Raw genomic sequence first — 21340 nt, 5'->3', positions numbered from 1 at the left:
TTTTCGTCAAAACAATAATACTTTTAGGACACTCGAAAAAAAAGTCATATATATGAAAATTTTTGATTAATATGATAATATATATATATATATATATATATATATATATATATATATATATATATATATATATATATATATATATATATATATATATATATATATATATATGAATTTTATTAGTTAAATAAACTTATGTGTTTAAAATGATTCCATATCATCTTGGTGTTTTGATAAATTTTTAATCGGTTTATTGGTAAAATAGTCAAACAAATTTGTTAAAATGCTTAGCATTGTTTTTCTTGAAAACTCATTTCATATAGATTTTGGACCCTTAATAACTTGTCGGATTATGTTATTTTTATAGTGATGATAGATCTGTTTTACTATTTTACTGGTTATTTGATAAAATATGTTATTAAGTACTTAGAAATATTACCCTTGACTGTTATGATTATTTATGACACAATAATGACCTAGTTTAGCCTCAGGATTTTTAGTATAGCTACAAAAATTTGTTATTTAATTAATATTAATTTATTAGATTCTAGTAATTTGTTTCTATTAAAAGGGTAGAATTGTCAAATTTTTGACTAGTGGAAGTTTGACTTATAAGAAGGTAAACTATTTCGGTTTAGAGTCTTGTTTGATATTGCATGATATTGATTGTATGACTCTGATAGTAAGGTAACGTCGAACCATGGACCGGCATGTAAAATCCCGGCGTCCGTGTTAGCCGGCACGTAAAATGCGGTGTCAGACAGGGGGTCCGAGAAAAACCCATCCTGTGAAGTCTCGAGCATAATAGTATTGAGAGGAGTGACGACTCCCACCACAGTTAGGGTTTAGGACTACGGTCCTCACCTAACCAGACCCTTACATATATCAGTTGTCATTATTGTTGTGATCTTGTGATGTGCTATGATGGTAAAGCTATGAGGCTTAATTGAACTTGATTAAATAAGCATTAAGGTTACCAAGTATTTAGTAGCAGTAATGAACTTCTGCAAGTATTGAGAATGTAACTTAATGGCTTAGTAAAGGTCAATAATGAGTAATAACCTTCTATATTGTGCTTGATGATTATTTTGTAAGCATGATTTAACTATCGCATCATAAGCTTATTGAGAAAATTGTACTCGGCTTTATCGTTGACCGATTTAATCGGCTGTCATCCGTATTATGGATGACAGTATTTTGCAGGAAAAAAAATTAGCTCAGGTTTCGATCCAGGCCGCAACTTTAATTATTCTATCGAGGACTTAGCTTCAATGATTTTACTTGATGACTATATTGTACTTATGTTTTTTTTTATCGTATTTAAGTAAACCTTATTTTATATTTTCTCAGTTGTAAGATTTTTTTTTTACTTATGTTTTGAACGATTTTTAGTTCAAATGGTTTTTAGCAGTTCGGCGTTTTACACTTCTGCATTATTTATCTTAAGTATAATTATTAATGTTAATTATGTATCGAGAGTGTCGCTCCTGCTACATGCATACTTGGCGGAATGATTCATCGCCGAAAACTCTGAGTACTTAACATCATTTCATTCATAATAAACGTGTGATAATATGATAAAAATATATATATATATATATATATATATATATATATATATATATATATATATATATATATATATATATATATATATATATATATATATATATATTACAAATTATACACAAAAGTCCAAATATTACAAATATTGAATATGTGCAAATGTTCAATATATACAAAATGTCACTAATGTCAATATATACAAACAGTATACTAATACTAATCCTCCTCCTGTACCCTGTCTAACTGTGACGATTTACGACGCCTCCTACGATAGTAAGAGGCCGTCGCATGACGCTCGGGTAGGGGAGGTGATTGATACTGTGATGTTCCAGCACCCTGTAAGGACCTGGCACCATAGTCGGGGCACGTTAAGTCTACCTCCTCAAGATGAACTTCGGCATGATGAGGAGATGACCCCTGCTCGTCCATAGTGGTGTCGGACACAACGATTTCTGGAATGAAGTACTGAAACTATGTCTCTAGGAGTATGCCTTGGGCAATCTCCCGTACTGGCTCCTCTTGGGTGGAGCTGATGACAGACGCAATGCCCTGTGCCTGCATTAAGACTGAAGTATTAAGAAAATGTATAACATGTAAGTTCTATAGATAATACTCAACGTTGAAGAATACTTACAAAGTGTGTCATCGTCGGTGCTGCGGGAGCATACTGGGCTGCCGCGATGATACCTCGTGGTGTCATCCATCGACGAGTGATGGAAAGGAACCAAGGCATTTAATCCGCTGAAGTAGGTGCGCCTACAGCCTCGATCGGCGCACCTTGGGCCAGCAGCTCCAGCCTATGATCCCAACGAGCTATATGACGCTAGTTGATCTCCAATCAGTTCTTGAGCTCACGACCCTTGCGTGAGCTGTGATGGAGATCCGCCACTGTGTCACATGGTAGCGGGATGCCCTGGACAATCCCAAATTGGCGCAGTACGCGCTCAGGGAGATGCACTTCTACTATGTCGAAGCATATCAAAGGTACAGAGGCTCTCCACGCCTTTGACAAGATCCCTAAGTGCTGAGGCAATGCAGCGTATGCCTCAGCGGGGTAAGGGTCCCATTGAAACCACACGTGAAAATGTAATTAATAAATTACGCAATATGATAGTTACAAGGCAAGTTGTAATGAAGTTTTGTTTGGTCAGCTCGACGTAGATCGAGTTGATAGCGGTAGAACCCCATGCTCGATCCTGTGTGGGTCCTTGTACGTCTTTCAAAGGACCACCGCGATCCATACGTCACATGTGGGGGTGGAAGAATTGGTGGCGTAAATGAACCACGTCCCACACTCACACTCCTCATCGGTTGCCCAAGGAGAATGTGCTCCCACGCCCAAAGCTATGAATTACAGATATAAGTAAGTACACGAAACACAAAAACAAATTAAGAAATAAAGCGTTAACATGTAAAGTTAGTATTACCTGGAGAATAACCAGGGGCCCAGCGATCTCCTTCACGTTCTTCCGTGAAGCTTCACACAGTCTTCTGTAAAAATAAGTTAGGGCTGCGGAACCCCAGCTGTAAACGGAGATGACCTCCTATGGCGCATCAAGCAACGTCAAGTACAAAAGTTGTACCCTGTTGTCATTCTTTTCGGAGAACAAGACAGCACCAATCAGATATAAGAGACATGCCTTAGCATATCTCTCAACGGTAGCCTCATCAACACCTTCAGAGAGGAGCGAGAAGTTCTGCGCAAGCCATGTTACGCGCAACGCACTCCCTTTGGCTACCTCTGCTGGAGGTCGGACTCCTAATAATCTATGGACTTTATCTTGCCAACTTTTGGGTTGGCGTCCAGCGGTGCAAACGGCATGTCCCTTGATGGGAAGCTGTGTAAGCGCAGATACGTCAAGTAAAGTGACAGTACCCTCACCTAGAGGTAGGTGGAAGGTATGTGTCTCTTGGCGCCACCGCTCGACTAAAGCCGTGACTAGCGATGAGGTGGAAGTCGTACAACCTCGCTCGCTGAAGGTAGGGGATGATCTGTGCGTCAATGGCCCACCGAGTAGAGTCGGGATGCCTGGTATATATGGTCTCCATGTCGGACTCCTAAACGCAAAGATTATATTAGCATAAAGTTAAATTATAAAGGCATGTATATTCAAAATACTAAGTTCACTAACCTGGACATCCCATAGTACACTGCTTCTGTGATCCGCCTGCATCGTCTGTACACTAGGGTCTCGAGGGCCTGGAGCTGCTGGATCCATCTCTACTGCAATTCAACAATAACTAAGTTGTAGTTATGATTATACGTAAAAAGACTTAAGAAATACTCAAATTTTTTACTTATGTTATTTATTTGTTTCGTAGTCTTTATGTTTATATACTCCAATATAGATACTGTTTACCTTAACGTGCAAGTTCTAGTGTTGTGACCTTCACAACCACACCGTCGACAAGCGTTGCGTCTCCTTGATCCTTTGTCCATCTCGTTGGTGATCCTCCTTGACTTAGGTCTTACTATTCCACGAATGTGATCTGGATCTTGTATCACCTCAACGCCGATGTATTGAGGCCATGACCTCTTATCAATCAACGGCATGAATATGGATTCATATGTATTTACATAGCTCTGGATAGTGTAGCAAGAGTCCACAAAACGCTCATACGATAAGTGTCTTTTAATACAAACGGCAAGAACATGAGAACAAGGTAAGTGATATATGAAGGGTTTGTTACAAGTCCATTTCATTTCTCTCAAATCCACACTTTGTATTTTACCACCCTTTGGGGATCCTCTATTACCACGTCCAGTCTTAACTTGAAAAAGGCCTCGTCTGCAGTCAAATGCGACGATCTCATGGAAGTTTACCTTCTCAGTGTTAGGGGTGATAATTCTTGTGGCGTGTGAAGTGTACTTATTTCCTCTAATTAGCCATGCATTTGCATTCTCGCGTCTTTTAACAAAATAATCATTAACACGGTAGAAGGTGAACTCCACAAGAGTAGTTATAGGCAAGAAAGATACACCCTTCATCACGTTATTGAATACTTCGGCTAAGTTGGTATTAGTAACACCATACCTATACCCTCCATCATGACATATTGACCATTTACACATATCACCAACTTGATCAATCCAAAAAAGAGCTTCTCGATTAGCAACACCAATAGCTTTTAATCCCTCGATGACCTTATGTGGTTGTCTTTGCTCTGCAGTCCTTCCATACATCTTCTTTAGCTTCACATTACCCATTTGACAGTTGAAGTTACTTAACAAATGCTGCAAGCAAAACCTATGATGGGCATTCGGAGGTTGCCATTCCGGCTTCTCCATGGTTGCTAGAATACCCGCATGTCTATCGGAAATAACACATAAACCTGGACTATGCATCACATGCTTACGAACAGATGCCATAAACCAAGACCATGCGGTTATGCATTCTTTCTCTAACAAAGCAAAGGCATGCGAGAAGATTCCCTTGTTCCCATCTTGAGCAATCGCAGTTAACAACGTATGGCGATACTTACCATACAAATGTGTTCCGTCAATGGCAATAAGGGGTTTGCGATACTTGAACCCCTCAATACTAGGTTTAAAAGCCCAGAACACACGTTGGAAAGTTCTAATACTAGGACGGACGTACACACCAACATCATTATCTTCCTTAAAGAACCACTCAACTACAGTCCCGGGGTTAGAAACTTGCATTGTTTTCAAGAAGCGTGGAAGAAGAGGATAAGAATCCTCCCATGTCCGATAGATGGAGAGAAGGGCTTGCTGTTTAGCACACCATGCCCGCTTATAGATCACTTTGACACCAAATTGGTCTTTTACCATTTGTCGCACCACAAAGACCTTAATTGATGGGTCTTTAGCAACACAATTTCTAATAAGATTGTTAATCACGAAAGATGTCAAATGAATGTGTCCGGCTGACACATTTTCAGTACTTAATACACAACCCCCATGCTTCCCTTTATATGTAACAATCTCCCATGAAGGTGAATAGGAGCTCTTCCTAGCCCTAAGCCTCCAAGCACACCCTCTTTTACACTTCAAGGTGAGCACGGTTTGATTTGAAGTCTCAGTTCGGTACTCAACGTTCCTACGAATATGATACAATCTAACAGCATCCAACAACGCATCCTTGTTATCAAACATCATACCCTTTTGAAACTCTCCTTCATTGGTGTAGGTTGTATCACAAGCCCAAGACCTCCAAGAGTTGTGCTCAACGTGTTCATCTAGAGGGGGAACTAGTGCATAAGGTGTAGGAGCAATGATTGTTGGAATGTTGCCTAACCTCATGTCATTAGCTATAGCCTCCTCGTCAACACCCACATCGTCCTCAGAAGGAGCTTCGACGAATTCATTACTCTCACTATTAATATCACCCCAAGGCTCATTTGTATCTTCTGAGTTAAAAGTATCATCATTTGAGACTTGAATTTGAAGTTGATTGTTCATTAAAAGGAGAAGAGGAAGATGGCATAATGAGATTTTGGGTTTCTTTGACTATTTGTTTTAATTCGCTGTTAGTAAGAGCGAGTTTACACTAGGCCTAGCTTTGGAGCCAAGAACGCTTATTTTGGGAATAAAGTTTGAACGAAACTTATTTTTGGAATAAAGTTGTTAAATAATCTTATTTTTTTCAAATTTTCACATAGAAGTGTCTAGAACATACACTCCTCATGGGCCTCCCTACTTTAACACAAACTTGGGTGAGAGAGTTACTTGAGACGCGTCTTATTGCACCGGCTCAATTATATATAATTTTTTTTTACCAATTTTACAAGGTCAAATGTCAATTTTAAGAATTAAGTTCAATTTCAAATAATTTTAAGAATTTAAAATTGACATTTTAAGTCATGAAATTTGACAGTTTTAAGATTCAAAGGTCAATTCTAATACTTAAAAAACCAATTTTAGGACTTAAAAGACTAATTGTAGGACATTAAATTCTAATTTCAATTTTAAAATAGGATGACTCAAACATTAAAGTTGATATTAAAAACATTGAAATTGAGCTTTTAAATCTTTAAATTGTATTTTTAAATCTTAAAATTGTTCATTTAAATCTTAAAAATTAGTATGTCAGTCGTCTCATACAAGAGTTACTACTACTTTAATTGGACTCGCGGAGAAGTGCTTCGTTGCGAAATGAAATCTCACCTATTTTTGGCAGTCTTGATATTTTAATGACACAACTTTATAATAAAAAATTTATATCTTTATAATTTGTATTTTTTCTGATTTTTTTAATTTTTAATTTTCTTATTTGGCTAGTTTATCACATTTATATTTATAGTTAACGTTTTTTTTTACAATATCTAATTGTGAACCCAACATAACTACAAAAACACTCGTACTTAGATTTGATAACATAATCTCTTACACAAGTTCTCTTAAATGGTCTTACGGTGAGATCTCTTTATTGGGTTGGTTCAATGCATATTTATTGTCTTAAAGTAATCATTTTAAAATTGTATCACTTATAAACTTAAAGTGATAGGTTTTTTATAATGTTAAAGTTGATCACTTACGATCACTACAAGAAATATTATTTGCAGTAATAAGTTTTAGCAACGACTATATTTTTCTTGTTATGAAAAATAAAAGTTGTTGCAAAATCCATTGTTGTTGCTCAATAATTATTGTAATAAATAAAAATTAACTTCTCACCGAAAAATTTTCATGGTTTAGACAACATTTTTGGCAATAACTAATTTAGCTGTCAAAACTAAATTAATAATTCGTAACAGCATAAGTCGTTGCAAAAAATTATGAAATATATTATACAACAAAGTCGTTGTAAAAATCGTCACCCTAATAAAATGTTACTTATTTATTAAAAAAAATTGATCTACCTCTCAAAAATGTTGTTCCACGGCTCCTTCTCACCCAAATGCACCAGCCCACGCGACTACCAACCTACGTCCCAAATTTATTGGTGCAGCCACCACTGATCAGTTTCACCACCAATTATTGCTGCCAACAATTTGAATTGCAAAAAATTATGAAGGGATTTTGTATTGGTCTTAGAATTCACAAGTCATCTCTTCAATTGATATTATTTTCTATTAAGTATTTTTTTAAATTTCAAATTTCAATCTTTTAATTAACTGTTCTTCTAATTTAATAAATTTTATGTTTTTATTCAAAGCAAGAGAAGAGGATAGAAAGAGTACTACTATTAAGTATCCTTAAAATAGTTGTCGCATTATATTTCTTAAAAGAAATGTGATGTAAAATTAGACTTACTTATGAAAGAAATGTATGAGAAGTGCACATTTTGGGAACTTCACGGGGAAGAATTAGTTGAATCAAGTAATAAGGAGGATGATGTTAATGAGTTGAGTGACATTGATAGTGATTGAGGATGTTGTAAGATGCCTGTGGAGTAGGTGCTATTAATTTAGGAGTGCTGAAGAAATTTTAAATAATGTGAGCCTGAGGAATCTAATGCAAATGTAAAAAAAGTTTTTCAAACGTTTAGAGGAGTACCAAGAACCATTAACAATGCAAATGTCTAAATTGTCATATATTGTTAAATAATTACATTCAAAGGTTTTGAATAATTAGTAATAAATCTTTTGATATTTTGCTCCAATTACAACATCAAGGCTATAGAGCTAACCTTCCAACTTCTTATACAAGGCTAAGAAACTAATTAAAGACATGAACCTTGATTATTTTGAGATTGATGAGCATGAAAAATTGATTAAGTGTCCCACTTATGGTTTATCAAGGTGAAAACAAGAAAAGAAAGGCTCTAAGGGGGTAAAGCTGTCTAGAAAAGTCCTACGATATTTTGCATTGAAGCCTAGACTACAAAGGTTCTATATGTGTAGAAAGATATCTAAAGACATGCGTTGTCACAAAAAAGGGATGCTACTAAAACATGTAGAGTGAATGATTGTGATAACATCGGAGGAGGAGGATGTTGATACATTTTTGGAGGATCTCAATGCAAATGTAATTGTCACAAAGAAATTTCTATTCAAGATTTTTTGCCAATCCTGTTGCTATTTACATTGATAGAAGCCCCTTGTTGTTTCTTAACTTAATCATTACACCATGGTTTGACTTGCCTTTTTTTGTTAATAATAAGTAATGTAATTGTCTAATTATTTTGTTATCACCACAATGTTTGAAATAATAAATGAAGTTGGTTGGTTGTTGAATAAATGCAATGAAATGTTCACTTATAAAGGGATGTTTTATTGGCTGATACAATTATGAAATTATGTTTTATGGCTCAACTTCAAAATTTTTAGAAAATTTGGCAATTTTAGTTCATTTGGATCAACTGGTGCCATTTCTAATTTTTGGGACTTTTTTCTTTCCTTTTATTTTTACCTTTAATTTTGATATTTTTTTTCCTTTTGTTTTTTTTTTGGCAAATTTTTTAGAAAGTTAAACATTTTATTATGGCTTGTTTTTCAATTTTTTTGGTGAATTAACAAAATTTTTTACAACTTTTGGTAGCTAATTTGTAGAGTAAATGCATATTGTCTTTGTTTTATTACCTGAAGTCAATGAAAGATTTGGTATCCGTATTCACTTGGCGCGATAAAGTTCTTTGTTGTCAGTTATTGTCAAAAAGATTTTGAAGAAATCAAGAAAGAAGTGAAATTTTAATTTTTTTTATTATTATTGTAATTTTAATTTATGTTTGAAGAGATGTACTTACTTTTAATTTCTGTAAATCTTATGTACTTAGATTTTAATTGTGTAATTTTATGAATTGAAGAAATGGAAATAAGTAGTTTAGTTTTTTCCAAATACTCTTGATCACTTTTCATTAGATAAAATAAAAATGGAGGCCGAGATGATTAAAATTAAGAAAAAATTGTCCTAAATAATCCCACATATTGCTCATTTGTTGTGAATAATCTCTATTATTGATTTTTTCTAAATAATTCAACCTTTGTATGTTTTTTATTGACAACACCCATTGCCACATTTTAACCGACAATTATAGGTATCTACTAGTCGTTACATTATTTTGTTCTTCCTCCTTATGCTTTTTCGTTGGTCTACCCCTACTCCTATTTGACGGTAAGTACCTACAGTAGACGTTTAAAAAGTGACAAGGGATATTGATTATAGAACTTCGATTATTGATTATAAAAGTATGATCAACTCATATTCTATCAACTTATTAGTTAATCTATTAAAGTAATAGATACTTTCATAAATTTTATAAATACACAGTTTCAAATATTTACAGTTAACAATCAATGGTCAATGTTTATTAAACTACTTTTAATCAAATTAGATCAGATAAAGTTAATAGAACTTCAATTTTTATTTACGGTCAAATAAGTAAAAATAAAGAAGTAATATTCACTAATTGATTTGTACTTTAACTATTTTCCCTTAAGTAAAAAATATCTTATCATCAATTAAAAAACGACAAACAACTTAATTTGATATTGACTCGATTATTGATAGTAACCCTTAGCCGAATTCTACTCAAAAATAATGCTCATACCCGATTTGTACTCGGCGAAACCGAATTATGTATTACCTGACCTAACCCGAGAGTGAATCGCCATGACACGTATCAAAATAATAACCGATCTAAAATACAATCTAACCGAATAACACCCATTCAGAGCTGATCTGATAAAGTGAATTTATATTTGTATTCATTGATTAGAACTTGTTTATCTATCTTTCATGTGACTCCTTATGGACGTACAAATAAAATATGCAATAATAAAGGAATCAATGACGAGGCAATTCTTATGTTATCATTCCCCTCTAACACTAAAAATTTAATTTCATGCTAATATCACAAGACTATCTTGTCTGACGAAAAAAAAAAAATCAAATCAGTTAGACTTTTAGTTTTTGATCCGACTAAATAAAAAAAGTGGCTCAATTATGACCATAATCAAACTTGTTAAAATTTATCGTTATATATTTTTCAGTCAAAATCCCACTTAAAATATAGAGTTTCTTTTGGTTTTAAATTAATATTTCTTCATTAATCCTTATAAGTTGTATATTTTTTACTAAGAGCAATTGATTTTATAAATTAAATTTCATTTATGTTAGTATTTTTTCTATAAACTTTTTCAGTCAAAGTAATCAGCTACACCAGCTACAATTCGAATCATTTGAGGTAGAGTCGGCCTTTTCAAATCTTGTTATTTTCAATTCGTTTGACCAATTTTAGACGATCCAACAAGCCAAAGGGTTAAAAATATTTTCCTTAATGTTTTTAACCCTCGGCTTGTTGGATCGTCTAAAATTGGTCAAACGAATTGAAAATAACAAGATTTAAAAAGGCCGACTCTATCTCAAATGATTCGAATTGTAACTGATCTAGCTGATTACTTTGACCGGCCTATTTCTAATTATTAATTGTTCATAAGCATCATTTACAACTAAAGTTAAATATGAACTACAAATAATAAGATAAATCCTAATTAATTAAATGATATTCTCTTCCTCTCTTCATATTTACAACTTGAAAATCAAATATGTGATAACTTCTTAAGTCTTAGGGTGCAAACTAATAATAATAATGTAGGTTTTTCTAGCCCAGAGGTCAAAGATACAATAAGTAGCAAGGTAGGCATATTCAGTTAATAGTCAGAAAATTTTGGATGATGTGTTGCTTGTCAAGAATATCTGCGTAATATGGGAATACAGCGTAGGAGTTTGAAAAAGAGGAAAAAATTAATCTAAATAATTCAAAGTTGGTACGGTCAGAGTCTAAGTGATTAAATATTAATACTAGTATAAGCCAACTTGTAGGTAGAGATGATAATGAGTCGGACTTGACTCGAATTATTCACTCTTTAACTTTGTTCCGGATAAAATTCGGATTATCACTACAAGAAAAATCATTTTTAGCAACAAAAAAGTCATTGCTAAAAACAACTTTTCGTTGCTAAACATGCTTTTTTTTGGAACGACTTTAGTTGTTTCGTGTACGGCCATAGCTAAAGGTTTTAGCAACGACTTAGGCAGTTGCAAAAGTATGGTGTTTTTCATAACGACTTTTATTGTAGCAAAATAAATGTCATTGCAATTCCTATAGCCCTTATTGCAACGAAAAAAGTGGTTATCAAACATTTTGCATTTTTGGCAACAACTTTAATCGTTGTTATTGAAGAAATAAATAACAGTTTATGAAGAAGTAACAATTTTGGTTTAGGTTAAAGCTTAAATCATTTGGTTTTCATTCTCATTAATCAAATAGAGGCAAATGCTCCCTATTTATACAAAAGGTAGAACTTACAATATGGAAACTAAATAATATAAATATCTTAACTTCCTAAAAACTTAAAATAATATTCTAGAATGAAATCCCACTCTAATCAAAATATTCTAAATATTCTGCTGCCTTATTATTTCCTACACTGCCCCTCAAGTTTGATCTCGGGATAACCGAAACCAAACTTGCCCAAAAATAGGAAACTGTCGTTACTATGCTTCAAAAGATCGAACTCCCCTGAGAATCAATCCAGTATTATCCAAGTAGTATAATCAACCGCATTCAGTACCATGACAAATGATCTTCTAGGTCTGGGTATCCTGTACATCACAACCATGAGCAGTCATGAAAACAGTATAATTTAGTTCCTTGGTGAGTTGATTGATAGATAATAACTTATATGAAAAATTAGGAATCAAAAAACCATTTTTTAATTGAAGAGACGGGGAAATAGCAATCGGACTTTTACCATCCACATGAACATAATCACCATTTGCAAGTTTAATTTGAGTTTGGGTAGTGGGTTCACGAGCTAAAAAATCCTAGGAGTCACAAGTCATAGTATGGGTTGTCACAAGTCATAGTCTGGGTTGCCCCGCAATCAAAAATCCAAGGTTTTGAAAATTTTGTATTAAGACAAATGACTTGAAACATGAAATCTGGACTAAAAGAATTTTTAGCATATGAGGATGGGTGAAAAGAGGCGCGGGTCTTCAGGTCGTCCGAATTCCAACACGTGGATTGATGGGGGGTTTGCTGGGCTAGGTTATTGAGTGGCTCTCTATATAAAGGTTTATTTTCGGAAAGTGTAAGTTTGTGCCCCCCCTTCCCCTTCTATTGTGTCGGTTTTCTCTCCTCCTCCTTCCCCTTCTCTGTCGGTTCTTTCTCCTCCCCTTCTCCTTCCCTTGTGTCGGTTCTTGCTCCTCCCCCTTCCCCTTCTCTGTCTGTTTTGTGGATCTTGATGGGGGTGGTTCATTGGTGATGTTTGTGGTGGTGATAGACTTTGTTGGACCACTCCCATACATGCCCAAGACAACGTACCTTGACCTGTTTCTTCATGTGTTTCCTCTGGTTGTGGTGTTGCTGCTAGAGGTGGGACGGTAGTGACGAGTTGTGCCTTGCCACCGACCTGGGTAACCAGTGCATTAACGGCGACCTTTCGTTGCTTCAAATTCTCCCACCGATTTGGATAGCCAATGCGTTTGAAGCACCCTTCCTTGGTGTGCCGAGAAATTCCACAGTGGTCACATCTTAGATGAGACTTATCTACCTTGTCTCGCCAGAATGAAGAATAATCTGACCGGTTTTTGACCATTAGCCCACTCCCAATTTCTGAGGGACTAGTTCCCAATGATGAAGCATCGGTTATTATACCACGTCGGTTAATTTCCCGGCGAATAGCAGCGTAGGCCTTCTCAACTGTGGGTAATGGGTCTTGGTTGAGAAGATCCCGACGTGTGTCGTTTATTCCAGCTAAAAATTGGTATAGTCGCTGCCTTTGAATAAAACTATTAAAAATGGTAATATCATCGTCATGTTTCATCGGATTCGGCATTCGTCGGTCAATTTCCTTCCACAAAGTATTGATTTTTATGTAGTAAACTTCTATGGGTCCTTGATTTTTTTTTGAGAGATGCTGCTTTAGAAGTTAGATCGAAGATCTGAAGTTCATCTCTTCCACTGTTCAAAAGTGTTTCAATGTCTTTCCATAAGTCCCAAGATGTAGTATAATCAAGAAATTGATTTACTAGTTCTGAACTAATGTTAGAAATAAGCCATGTAAAGACAAGAGAATCCATTTGTTTTCGTTGTGTATATGACAGATCTGTTGGACTCGGAGGGGCGGCTGTAATGTGACTAAGTCTTCCTTGAGATTCAAATGCTATGGAGATGTGTTTACACCATGTGGTGTAATTGTGATATGTTAATTTTTCGGCCACTCTCAACTCTGCGGTTTTAGTATGTGTGGTTTTGGTATGGGTATTTGTATTGATCTGTTTGAAAATTTGTTGGAAAATTTGTTCCATTTGAGTAACTGAAATCATTTGCTGGTTATTTTGGTATTCTTTTTCTGCCATTATTGATAAAGGGTTAAAAGGTTTAAGGTAGATAATGAGAACCGAAAAAAGGTGTCACCAGTCCCGGAATACACTTTACCGCTCTGATACCACGAAGAAATAAATAACAATTTACGAAGAAATTAATAACAATTTTGGTTTAGGTTAAAACTTAAATCACTTGGTTTTCATTCTCATTAATCAAAGAGGCAAATGCCCCCTATTGATACAAAAGGTAGAACTTACAATATGAAAACTAAATAGTATAAATATGTTAACTTCCTAAAAACTTAAAATAATATTATAGAATAAAATCACATTAGAATCAAAATATTCTAAATATTCTGTTGCCTTATTATTTCCTATAGTTACATATCTATTTTTCACAACAACATAAGTTGTTGCAATAGCAATGATCCTATTGTAGGGAAAAAAATTAAGTGATATTTGTTGTTACTATATTTTTCAACGACTATATCGTTGCAAAAAATATGGAACATTTTTCGCAACAACTTATTTACCTTTAAAAGCAAACTACAATTTTAGTATAAATAGACAATGAAATTAATATATAATATATAACCAACTACATAAATTATCTAAACTAATACCAATTATCATTATATTAATTCGTATCCCAAAACATCGCACGTCCCAAACATCATGCGTCCAAAATGTGTTTCGTATACATGTAATGGACTACGCAATTTTCCAAAATAATTCTTACTTGTACCGTATACAAGTTTTTTATGCAAAAATTTACAAGTGAAAGGTTCTTTAAAAAGTCCAAAAATTTACAAGTGCACATAACTAGCTACTCATAACATTCATAACACAAAACATCGCGCGTCCGAAATGCTTATAGCTATCACCAACTTGTGATTGAGTGTAAAATATTTCCAATGGAGAAATGCTTACCTACACCAAATAATTTTGTTAGTAACTAGGAATCAAATAAGATCCACTCAAATATTGAGTGCTTTATAAGTAGATTTTATAATCTTTCAAAAGAGAAGAGCAAAAAAAAAGAAGGGAAAAAAGAAATAACAGTAAGAAAACATCATATATGCAAAATTTTCCATAAATAGAAATGTCACTAGTTGCTGGATGCATATTTGGACTTGTGTGAGAAGTGTAATTCCAATCTATCATTGGATTTTAAGCACGTTATTCGATTTTTGATCATTTTTAGCTCTAGGGCTGAGTAATTCTTTATTTATATAAACTAAAGCATGTTTTAGAGTATGAGCAAGTTCAAAATGTTAGTTTTCGATTGTCAGAGAATAGCATGCACCACAGAGCAGTTTTTCATATAGATTTGGAAAGCTCATCCTTGATGACTACAAAAAGGAAAGGGCTTAGTGTCGATCCTGATGTACACGTACTTTAACAGGGAAATAATTTGTAATCCCAACGAGTGTCTATATTTTAGTTGATGCTCCATCGTACATGTCTCGTATTGCTTCAATATGGCTCCGTGAGACCCCTTTAGCCTCTAGGCTCTCCCAGATGATATATCACGGTATGCTATCATAAGCCTTAACCAAATCTATAAATATAATATATATAAAACCTTTTCCTTTGCCGATATTTTTCCATTAGTCTTCTTAACACATGTTAGCCTTAGTGGTTGATCTACCTGGTATGAAACCAAATTGGTGTTCTCTAATCACCGCCTCTTGTTTGATTATCTTCTCTATCACTTTTTCCCAAAGTTTCATTTAGCGGCTGAGAAGTTTAATACCTCTATAATTCCCACAAACTTGTGCATCAGCTTTGTTTTTATACAATGGCATAAGTGTACTACTCCTTCATTATTTGGGCATTCTATGTGTCCTCCAACATTAAAAAGGTTAGTTAACCATCTAATACCTTCTTCTCCTAAACACCTCCATACCTAAATCGGGATGTTGTCAGGACCAACTACCTTGGCTTTGCCCAAATCTTTGAGAGCTTTTCTAACTTCATTTTTGGTTATGTCCCTCTTTAGCCCCTATTCGTGTTGGTTTTGGACGTTGGGAGTCTGTCCTCTCACCTCCTCTTGTCCCCTAGTTTCATTCAGCAGTTGAGAGAAGTATTGGTACCACCTTATTTTGATTTAGTCTTGCCCAACAAAACTTATCCATCCTCCTTATTTAATGCACCTAACTATCTCAACGTCTTGCTTCTTTCAGGATCTAGCCTTTGCAACCTTGAAAATGAGTATGAATAAGGTTAATTCTGTCCAAAATTTGTGATATAAATAGAATGATTTTTTACGGAAACAAGCCAAAATGGCAAATGAAAACAAACATTAAAGAATGAAAGGAGTAGTATTATAGAAAATAAAAACTAACATATATCAAACCAATATCAAAAACGTCAGTTTAGCAAAATAAATTAAAGTTTAATTTAATTGTAAGTTTTGTTTGGTAAAATTAATTTTCAATTTTAATTCAGTGGTAAAATAACTCTCGTGCAGTAGAAAGTTGGTTTAACAAAATCAAGGTGTATAATCGAATTTAGTAGTAAATTAAAGAGAACTTTACAGAGTAGTAATTAAGGTGCACACGGTCCAGTTTGGTCTGATCTGACACTAAAATCAGACAAAACTAAAAATTTAGGTCTAAAATTTTTCCAGACTAGATCGAACTGTTAAATCACCAGACCGGACCAGACCTAGTCTTGTTTGGTCAACGGTTTTTAATTTTTATATTTTTTACCAATTTAATATATATGTACGTTTATGCAAATATTTCGAACCTCATCATCATCATCATACCAAGTGTATTCCACTCATAGAAAACTATGATCAGGGTCTGGGGAGGGAAGAACGACGACAGCTCATACCCATAGAGGAGAGTGCGGTCAAAGAGTGCCTCGGCTCGAGAAAGGTTTTCAAAGAGAGAGAAACCTACAACTTACAAATAGAATAAATAGAATACGTACAAATAACTAAAAATAAAGATAAAAGTAAAGAAGAAGCTAAAGAGCGATAATTAAAGGCAATGAACAATAACAAACGATGGGTAAAAGGAACGGGTTTAGTAATCTAAGACGTGGATAAGGTGCTGCCATCTGCCCCTATCCCTGGTCAGTTCCTTGGAGAGGTGAACTTCATGCATGTCACTTTTAATTTGTTCCTCCCATGTTCTCCTAGGTCTTCCTTGACTTCTCTTGCCCTCCACTATGATGCATTCGATCCTTCTTACTAGGGCATCATGTGTCTTTCTTTGCACATGCCCAAACCATCTCAACCTGTTCTCCCGCATCTTTACGGAGAAAGGTGCAACCCCTAACTTCTCCCTGAACTCCTGGTTTCATATCCTATCCATCATAGTATTACCACACATCCACCTCAGCATACGCATCTCTGTTACTTCCATCCTCTGTTCGAAAACCTTTTTATGGGCCAACATTCTGTCCCATATAACAACGCCGGCCTAATTGCAACGCGGTAAAATTTAAGTTTTAATCTCCTCGGGAACTTTTTATTACAAAGCACATCGTTGTTGCTCACCACTTAAGCCAAACCACTTGTATACGATTAGTAACGTCTCCATCAATCTCCCCATTACTCTGAATCCGATTCCAAATATTTGAACTTGGACGTACAAGCAACAACTTCTCCCCCTATGGTCACCTCTGGCTCCCTTATCGATTCTATCCCACTGAAATTGCTTCGCAAGTATTTTGTCTTCGTACGACTTATGCGCAACCCCTTACCCTTCAAGGCTTCCCTCCACTCTTCCAATTTACTATTAGCTTCCTCCTTGGTTTCTGCGACTGAAACTATATTGTCGGCGAAAAGCATGCACCATGGTACTGTTTTCCAGATGGATTTAGAGATTATCTCCATAATGACCGTAAAAATGAAAGGACTTAATGTTGATCCCTGATTTAGTCCCACTTTTATGGGGAAAGACTCTGTCATACCCACCAGTGTATGTATGTTAGTCGCCACCTTGTTATACATGTCATGTATTATCTCAATGTACCTTCATGAAATACCTTTATTCTTAAGGCTATCCTAAACGATGCTTTGTGGTATGCTATCGTACGCTTTCTCCAGGTCAATGAACACCAAATGCAAATCCTTCTTTTGCTCCCTATACTTTTCCATCAGTCTCCTCAAAAGATGGATTGCCTTGGTGGTTGACCTTCGTGGCATGAATCCGAATTGGTTCTCTCTAATTACCGTCTTTCGTCTAGTTCTTTTCTCGATTGCTCTTTCCCACAGTTTCATACTATGCTCTATAGTTCTCGCATACTTGTACATCATCCTTGTTTTTAAACAATGGGATAAGTGTGCTAACCCTTGATTCTTCTGGCATCTTACAAGACCTCAAGATGACATTAAAGAGGTTAGTAAGCTAATGAATTCCCTCCTCTCCTAAACCCCTCCACACCTTAATCGGAATCTTATTAGGTCCAACTGCCTTTGATCCCCCCATTTTTTTTTGAGAGCTTCTCCTACTTCCGTCGTGGTAATATAAATAATCGGCCCATGATCATGTGTTCTTTGGAAGTCTGAATTTTGTTGAATTTCCTCCTTCAGACCCCTAGTCTCATTGAGAAGTTGGAAAAAATATTAATGTTATCTCATCTTGATGTCCTCTTGTCTAAGGAGTACTCGTCTACCTTCATCCTTTATGAACTTCACTATCCCTAAATCCTTCTTCTGCCTAGTTCTTGCTTTTTCCAACTTAAAAATCTTCCCCTCTTTAGTATCAAGCTTTTGATAAAAGGCATCAAACGCGCGATTTTTTGCCTCCGCTACTGCTTTCTTTGCCGCCTGTTTTGCTTCTTTATACCTCTCCTTCTTATGTGTCTTGTCCTCCTCCTCCTCCTCCTCCTCCGTGCAAGCCATAAGCTCCTTGAATCTCCTGTTTTTGTCCTTTATATTCTTTTGCACATCTTCGTTCCACCACCACGACTCTTTGTACACCTTTAGTTTCCCCGTCGACACCCCTAATGTCTCCTTTGCCACCTTTCGATTGGTTTTCGCCATAGTCGCCCACATTTGATTTGCATCGTCTGATATACTTGGGTAGCCCGGCGTCATGATCTTGTTTGACACGGTTGCAACCATATCCCCTTTAAGTCTACCCCACATGATCGTTTGCCTAACCTTTATCTTCTTCCCGAAAATCTTTCTCCTCATACGAAACACTAGTACTAATAACCTATGTTGGGTGGGCATCTCTGTACCCAACACGACCTTACAGTCCAACACGAGCTCCGATCAACCTTTCGTACTAAACAATAGTCAATATGGGTTGCATGCGCACTACTCTTGTACGTAATCAAGTGCTCATCCTTCTTTCTAAAGATCGAGTTTGATATAACCAACTCCTTTGCTAACGCAAACTCAAGCAAGATCTCTCCACTCTCGTTCCTTACACCATAACCAAACCCGCCATGAACTGAGTTATAGTTAACTGCCTCCTTACCATGTGTCCATTGAAGTCTCCACCTATAATAACTTTTTCATCGGTAGGGATGGTATCCATAATGTCACCCAGGTTATCCCAAAACTCACGTTTGACTTCCTCATCTAGCCCATCTTGCGGCCCATACGCACTAATGATCGATATGACCTCTTCTGCCACTACTATTCTAACTAGCATAATCCTATCATTGCACCTTCTAACTTCTACCACTTGCTTTAAGATACCATTAGCTACAAGAATACCGACTCCACTTCGCTTTCCATCCAAACCTGCATACCATAGCTTATAACCCTTTAAAACGCTTGTTGTTTGCCCCTTCTACCTAGTTTCCTGAACGCAAGCCACTTGAATCTTGTATTTAGAAAGTTTAGTCGCCAACTCCAACGACTTGGCTTGTAGCGTGCCTATGTCCAAGTCCTCACTCTTAGTTCAACATCTTGCTCACGTTGCCCCCTTTACTCCCCCTTCTTGGACCTGACCTTAGGTTACCATTAGTCTGCCTTAACTCTATACTCGACTACCCTTGGACCAAACAGATATTAAAGGACGGTGACGCCGTTAACTCAAACACAAACAAGACAAGACCCCACAAATGTTAGAACAGAGACACACACCAAAAAGATAACTAACTACAAATAAAGGTATAGGTAGAAATAATCACACTCCGCTTAGATTGAGAATTCGCTAGGAAAAAACCAAATTACTTTAACGATCAACACAAACAAAAATTATAATATAAGATCAAAATGCAAACAATCAAAATCAACAAAAATTATTATATTTCGAACCTATAATCACCAAATATAATAATTTGTAATTAGTTTATTGCATCAACATCATTCAAGTATGTATATTATTATAAAAGCAACTTCATGTAGAAATATCAAGGTAGGAGCTGTATTTTTAAAAGAAAAAACTATGGTTTTCAAATAGAGTACGGGTTGCAGTCTGGTCTGGGCTGAAAATTAAAGACCAAACCGCAAACCGTATTTATTTTTAAAAAAATCAGACCAGACCATTTAGACTGTACCGTAGAGCAGACAAAATACTAAAACTATAGTTTGGTCCGATTTAGTTTGCGGTTTAGACCAAACTTTGTTCAGTCCTAGTAGCAATGGAGTTTGATAAAACGCTAATGTCGGAAAACAAAATTATACATTCTCCACTAGGCAACAAAGTACAGGATTACAAATTTGTCTAGACCATTTCAAATTCCATCAAAAATATGAGTAGAGGTGTTCATTCGGGTGATCGGGTCGATGTTGGACGGGTGTCATTCGATTCGATTGTATTTCAGATCAGTTATATTTTGAATGCGTGTTGCGACGGGTCACACTCGGGTCGGGTTGGTAAGTCACGTTTCAGTTGAAGATCGGTTACTCGAGCTATCGGGTTAGCATCAGTTCGGTGTCTGTTGAAGTTCGTGTCGTGTTTCAATCGGTCTCGGGTTGTTGTCGGTTAATAATTGGTTTGGTTTTATCGGGTACAGATCGTGTTTAGATATTTTTCAAGTAGAATTCGGCAACGAATTGCGAATTACTAATTACTATTGATCGAGTCAGTATCAGATTAAGTTGTTAGTCATTTTTTAATTGATGATAAGGTTCCTTTACTTAAAGAAAAATAGTGAAAATGCAAATCAATTAGTGATTATTACATAGTTACTTTTACTTGTTTGACCAGAAATTAAAATTATAAAGTTCTATCAATTTTCATCTAATTCGATTAAAAGTAGTTAAATAAACATTGACCATTGATTATTAACTCTAAATATATGAAACCATGTATTTATAAAATTTATTTTATTAAAATATTTATCACGTTATTGAAATAACTAATAAGATGATTGAATATGAGTTGATCATACTTCTATGTAAAAAATTGGTTCAGGTTTACATTAGTTCGATCTAAACTTCGTTTGGGTTAAGTCAGTTTTAGCTAGGTCGAGTTCGGTCTCGAGCATGATTCGGGTCGGATATGACTTGGATCGGTCATTATTAGGTTCAGGTAATCTCGGTTAACGGTTATGTGTCGATTAGAAAAATCGGTTAAAGCTCGGGTTAGCCTCTTCTTGAAGGTAGAATGCAGCCTGGTC

General features: G+C 35.5%; 2 protein-coding genes across 2 annotated transcripts; both read right to left on the bottom strand.

The window, feature by feature from the left end:
- Positions 1-3922: 3922 nt before the first annotated feature.
- Positions 3923-7578, bottom strand: LOC130818489 (uncharacterized). Its single transcript, XM_057684660.1, has 3 exons — positions 7572-7578; positions 7424-7484; positions 3923-4475 (listed from the first exon to the last, which is right to left on the bottom strand). The coding sequence occupies exons 1-3, from the start codon at positions 7576-7578 to the stop codon at positions 3923-3925; spliced, it is 621 nt and encodes a 206-aa protein (XP_057540643.1).
- A 9788-nt stretch (positions 7579-17366) lies between these two features.
- Positions 17367-18246, bottom strand: LOC130818488 (uncharacterized). The gene is made up of 3 exons (XM_057684659.1): positions 18202-18246; positions 17877-18119; positions 17367-17756 (listed from the first exon to the last, which is right to left on the bottom strand). The coding sequence occupies exons 1-3, from the start codon at positions 18244-18246 to the stop codon at positions 17367-17369; spliced, it is 678 nt and encodes a 225-aa protein (XP_057540642.1).
- Positions 18247-21340: the final 3094 nt, after the last annotated feature.

The sequence above is a fragment of the Amaranthus tricolor genome, chromosome 7, assembly GCF_026212465.1.
Source record: "Amaranthus tricolor cultivar Red isolate AtriRed21 chromosome 7, ASM2621246v1, whole genome shotgun sequence".
Taxonomy (NCBI): domain Eukaryota; kingdom Viridiplantae; phylum Streptophyta; class Magnoliopsida; order Caryophyllales; family Amaranthaceae; genus Amaranthus; species Amaranthus tricolor.
Note: the sequence above shows the minus strand (reverse complement) of the source record. Positions and strands in the feature narration are given on the sequence as shown.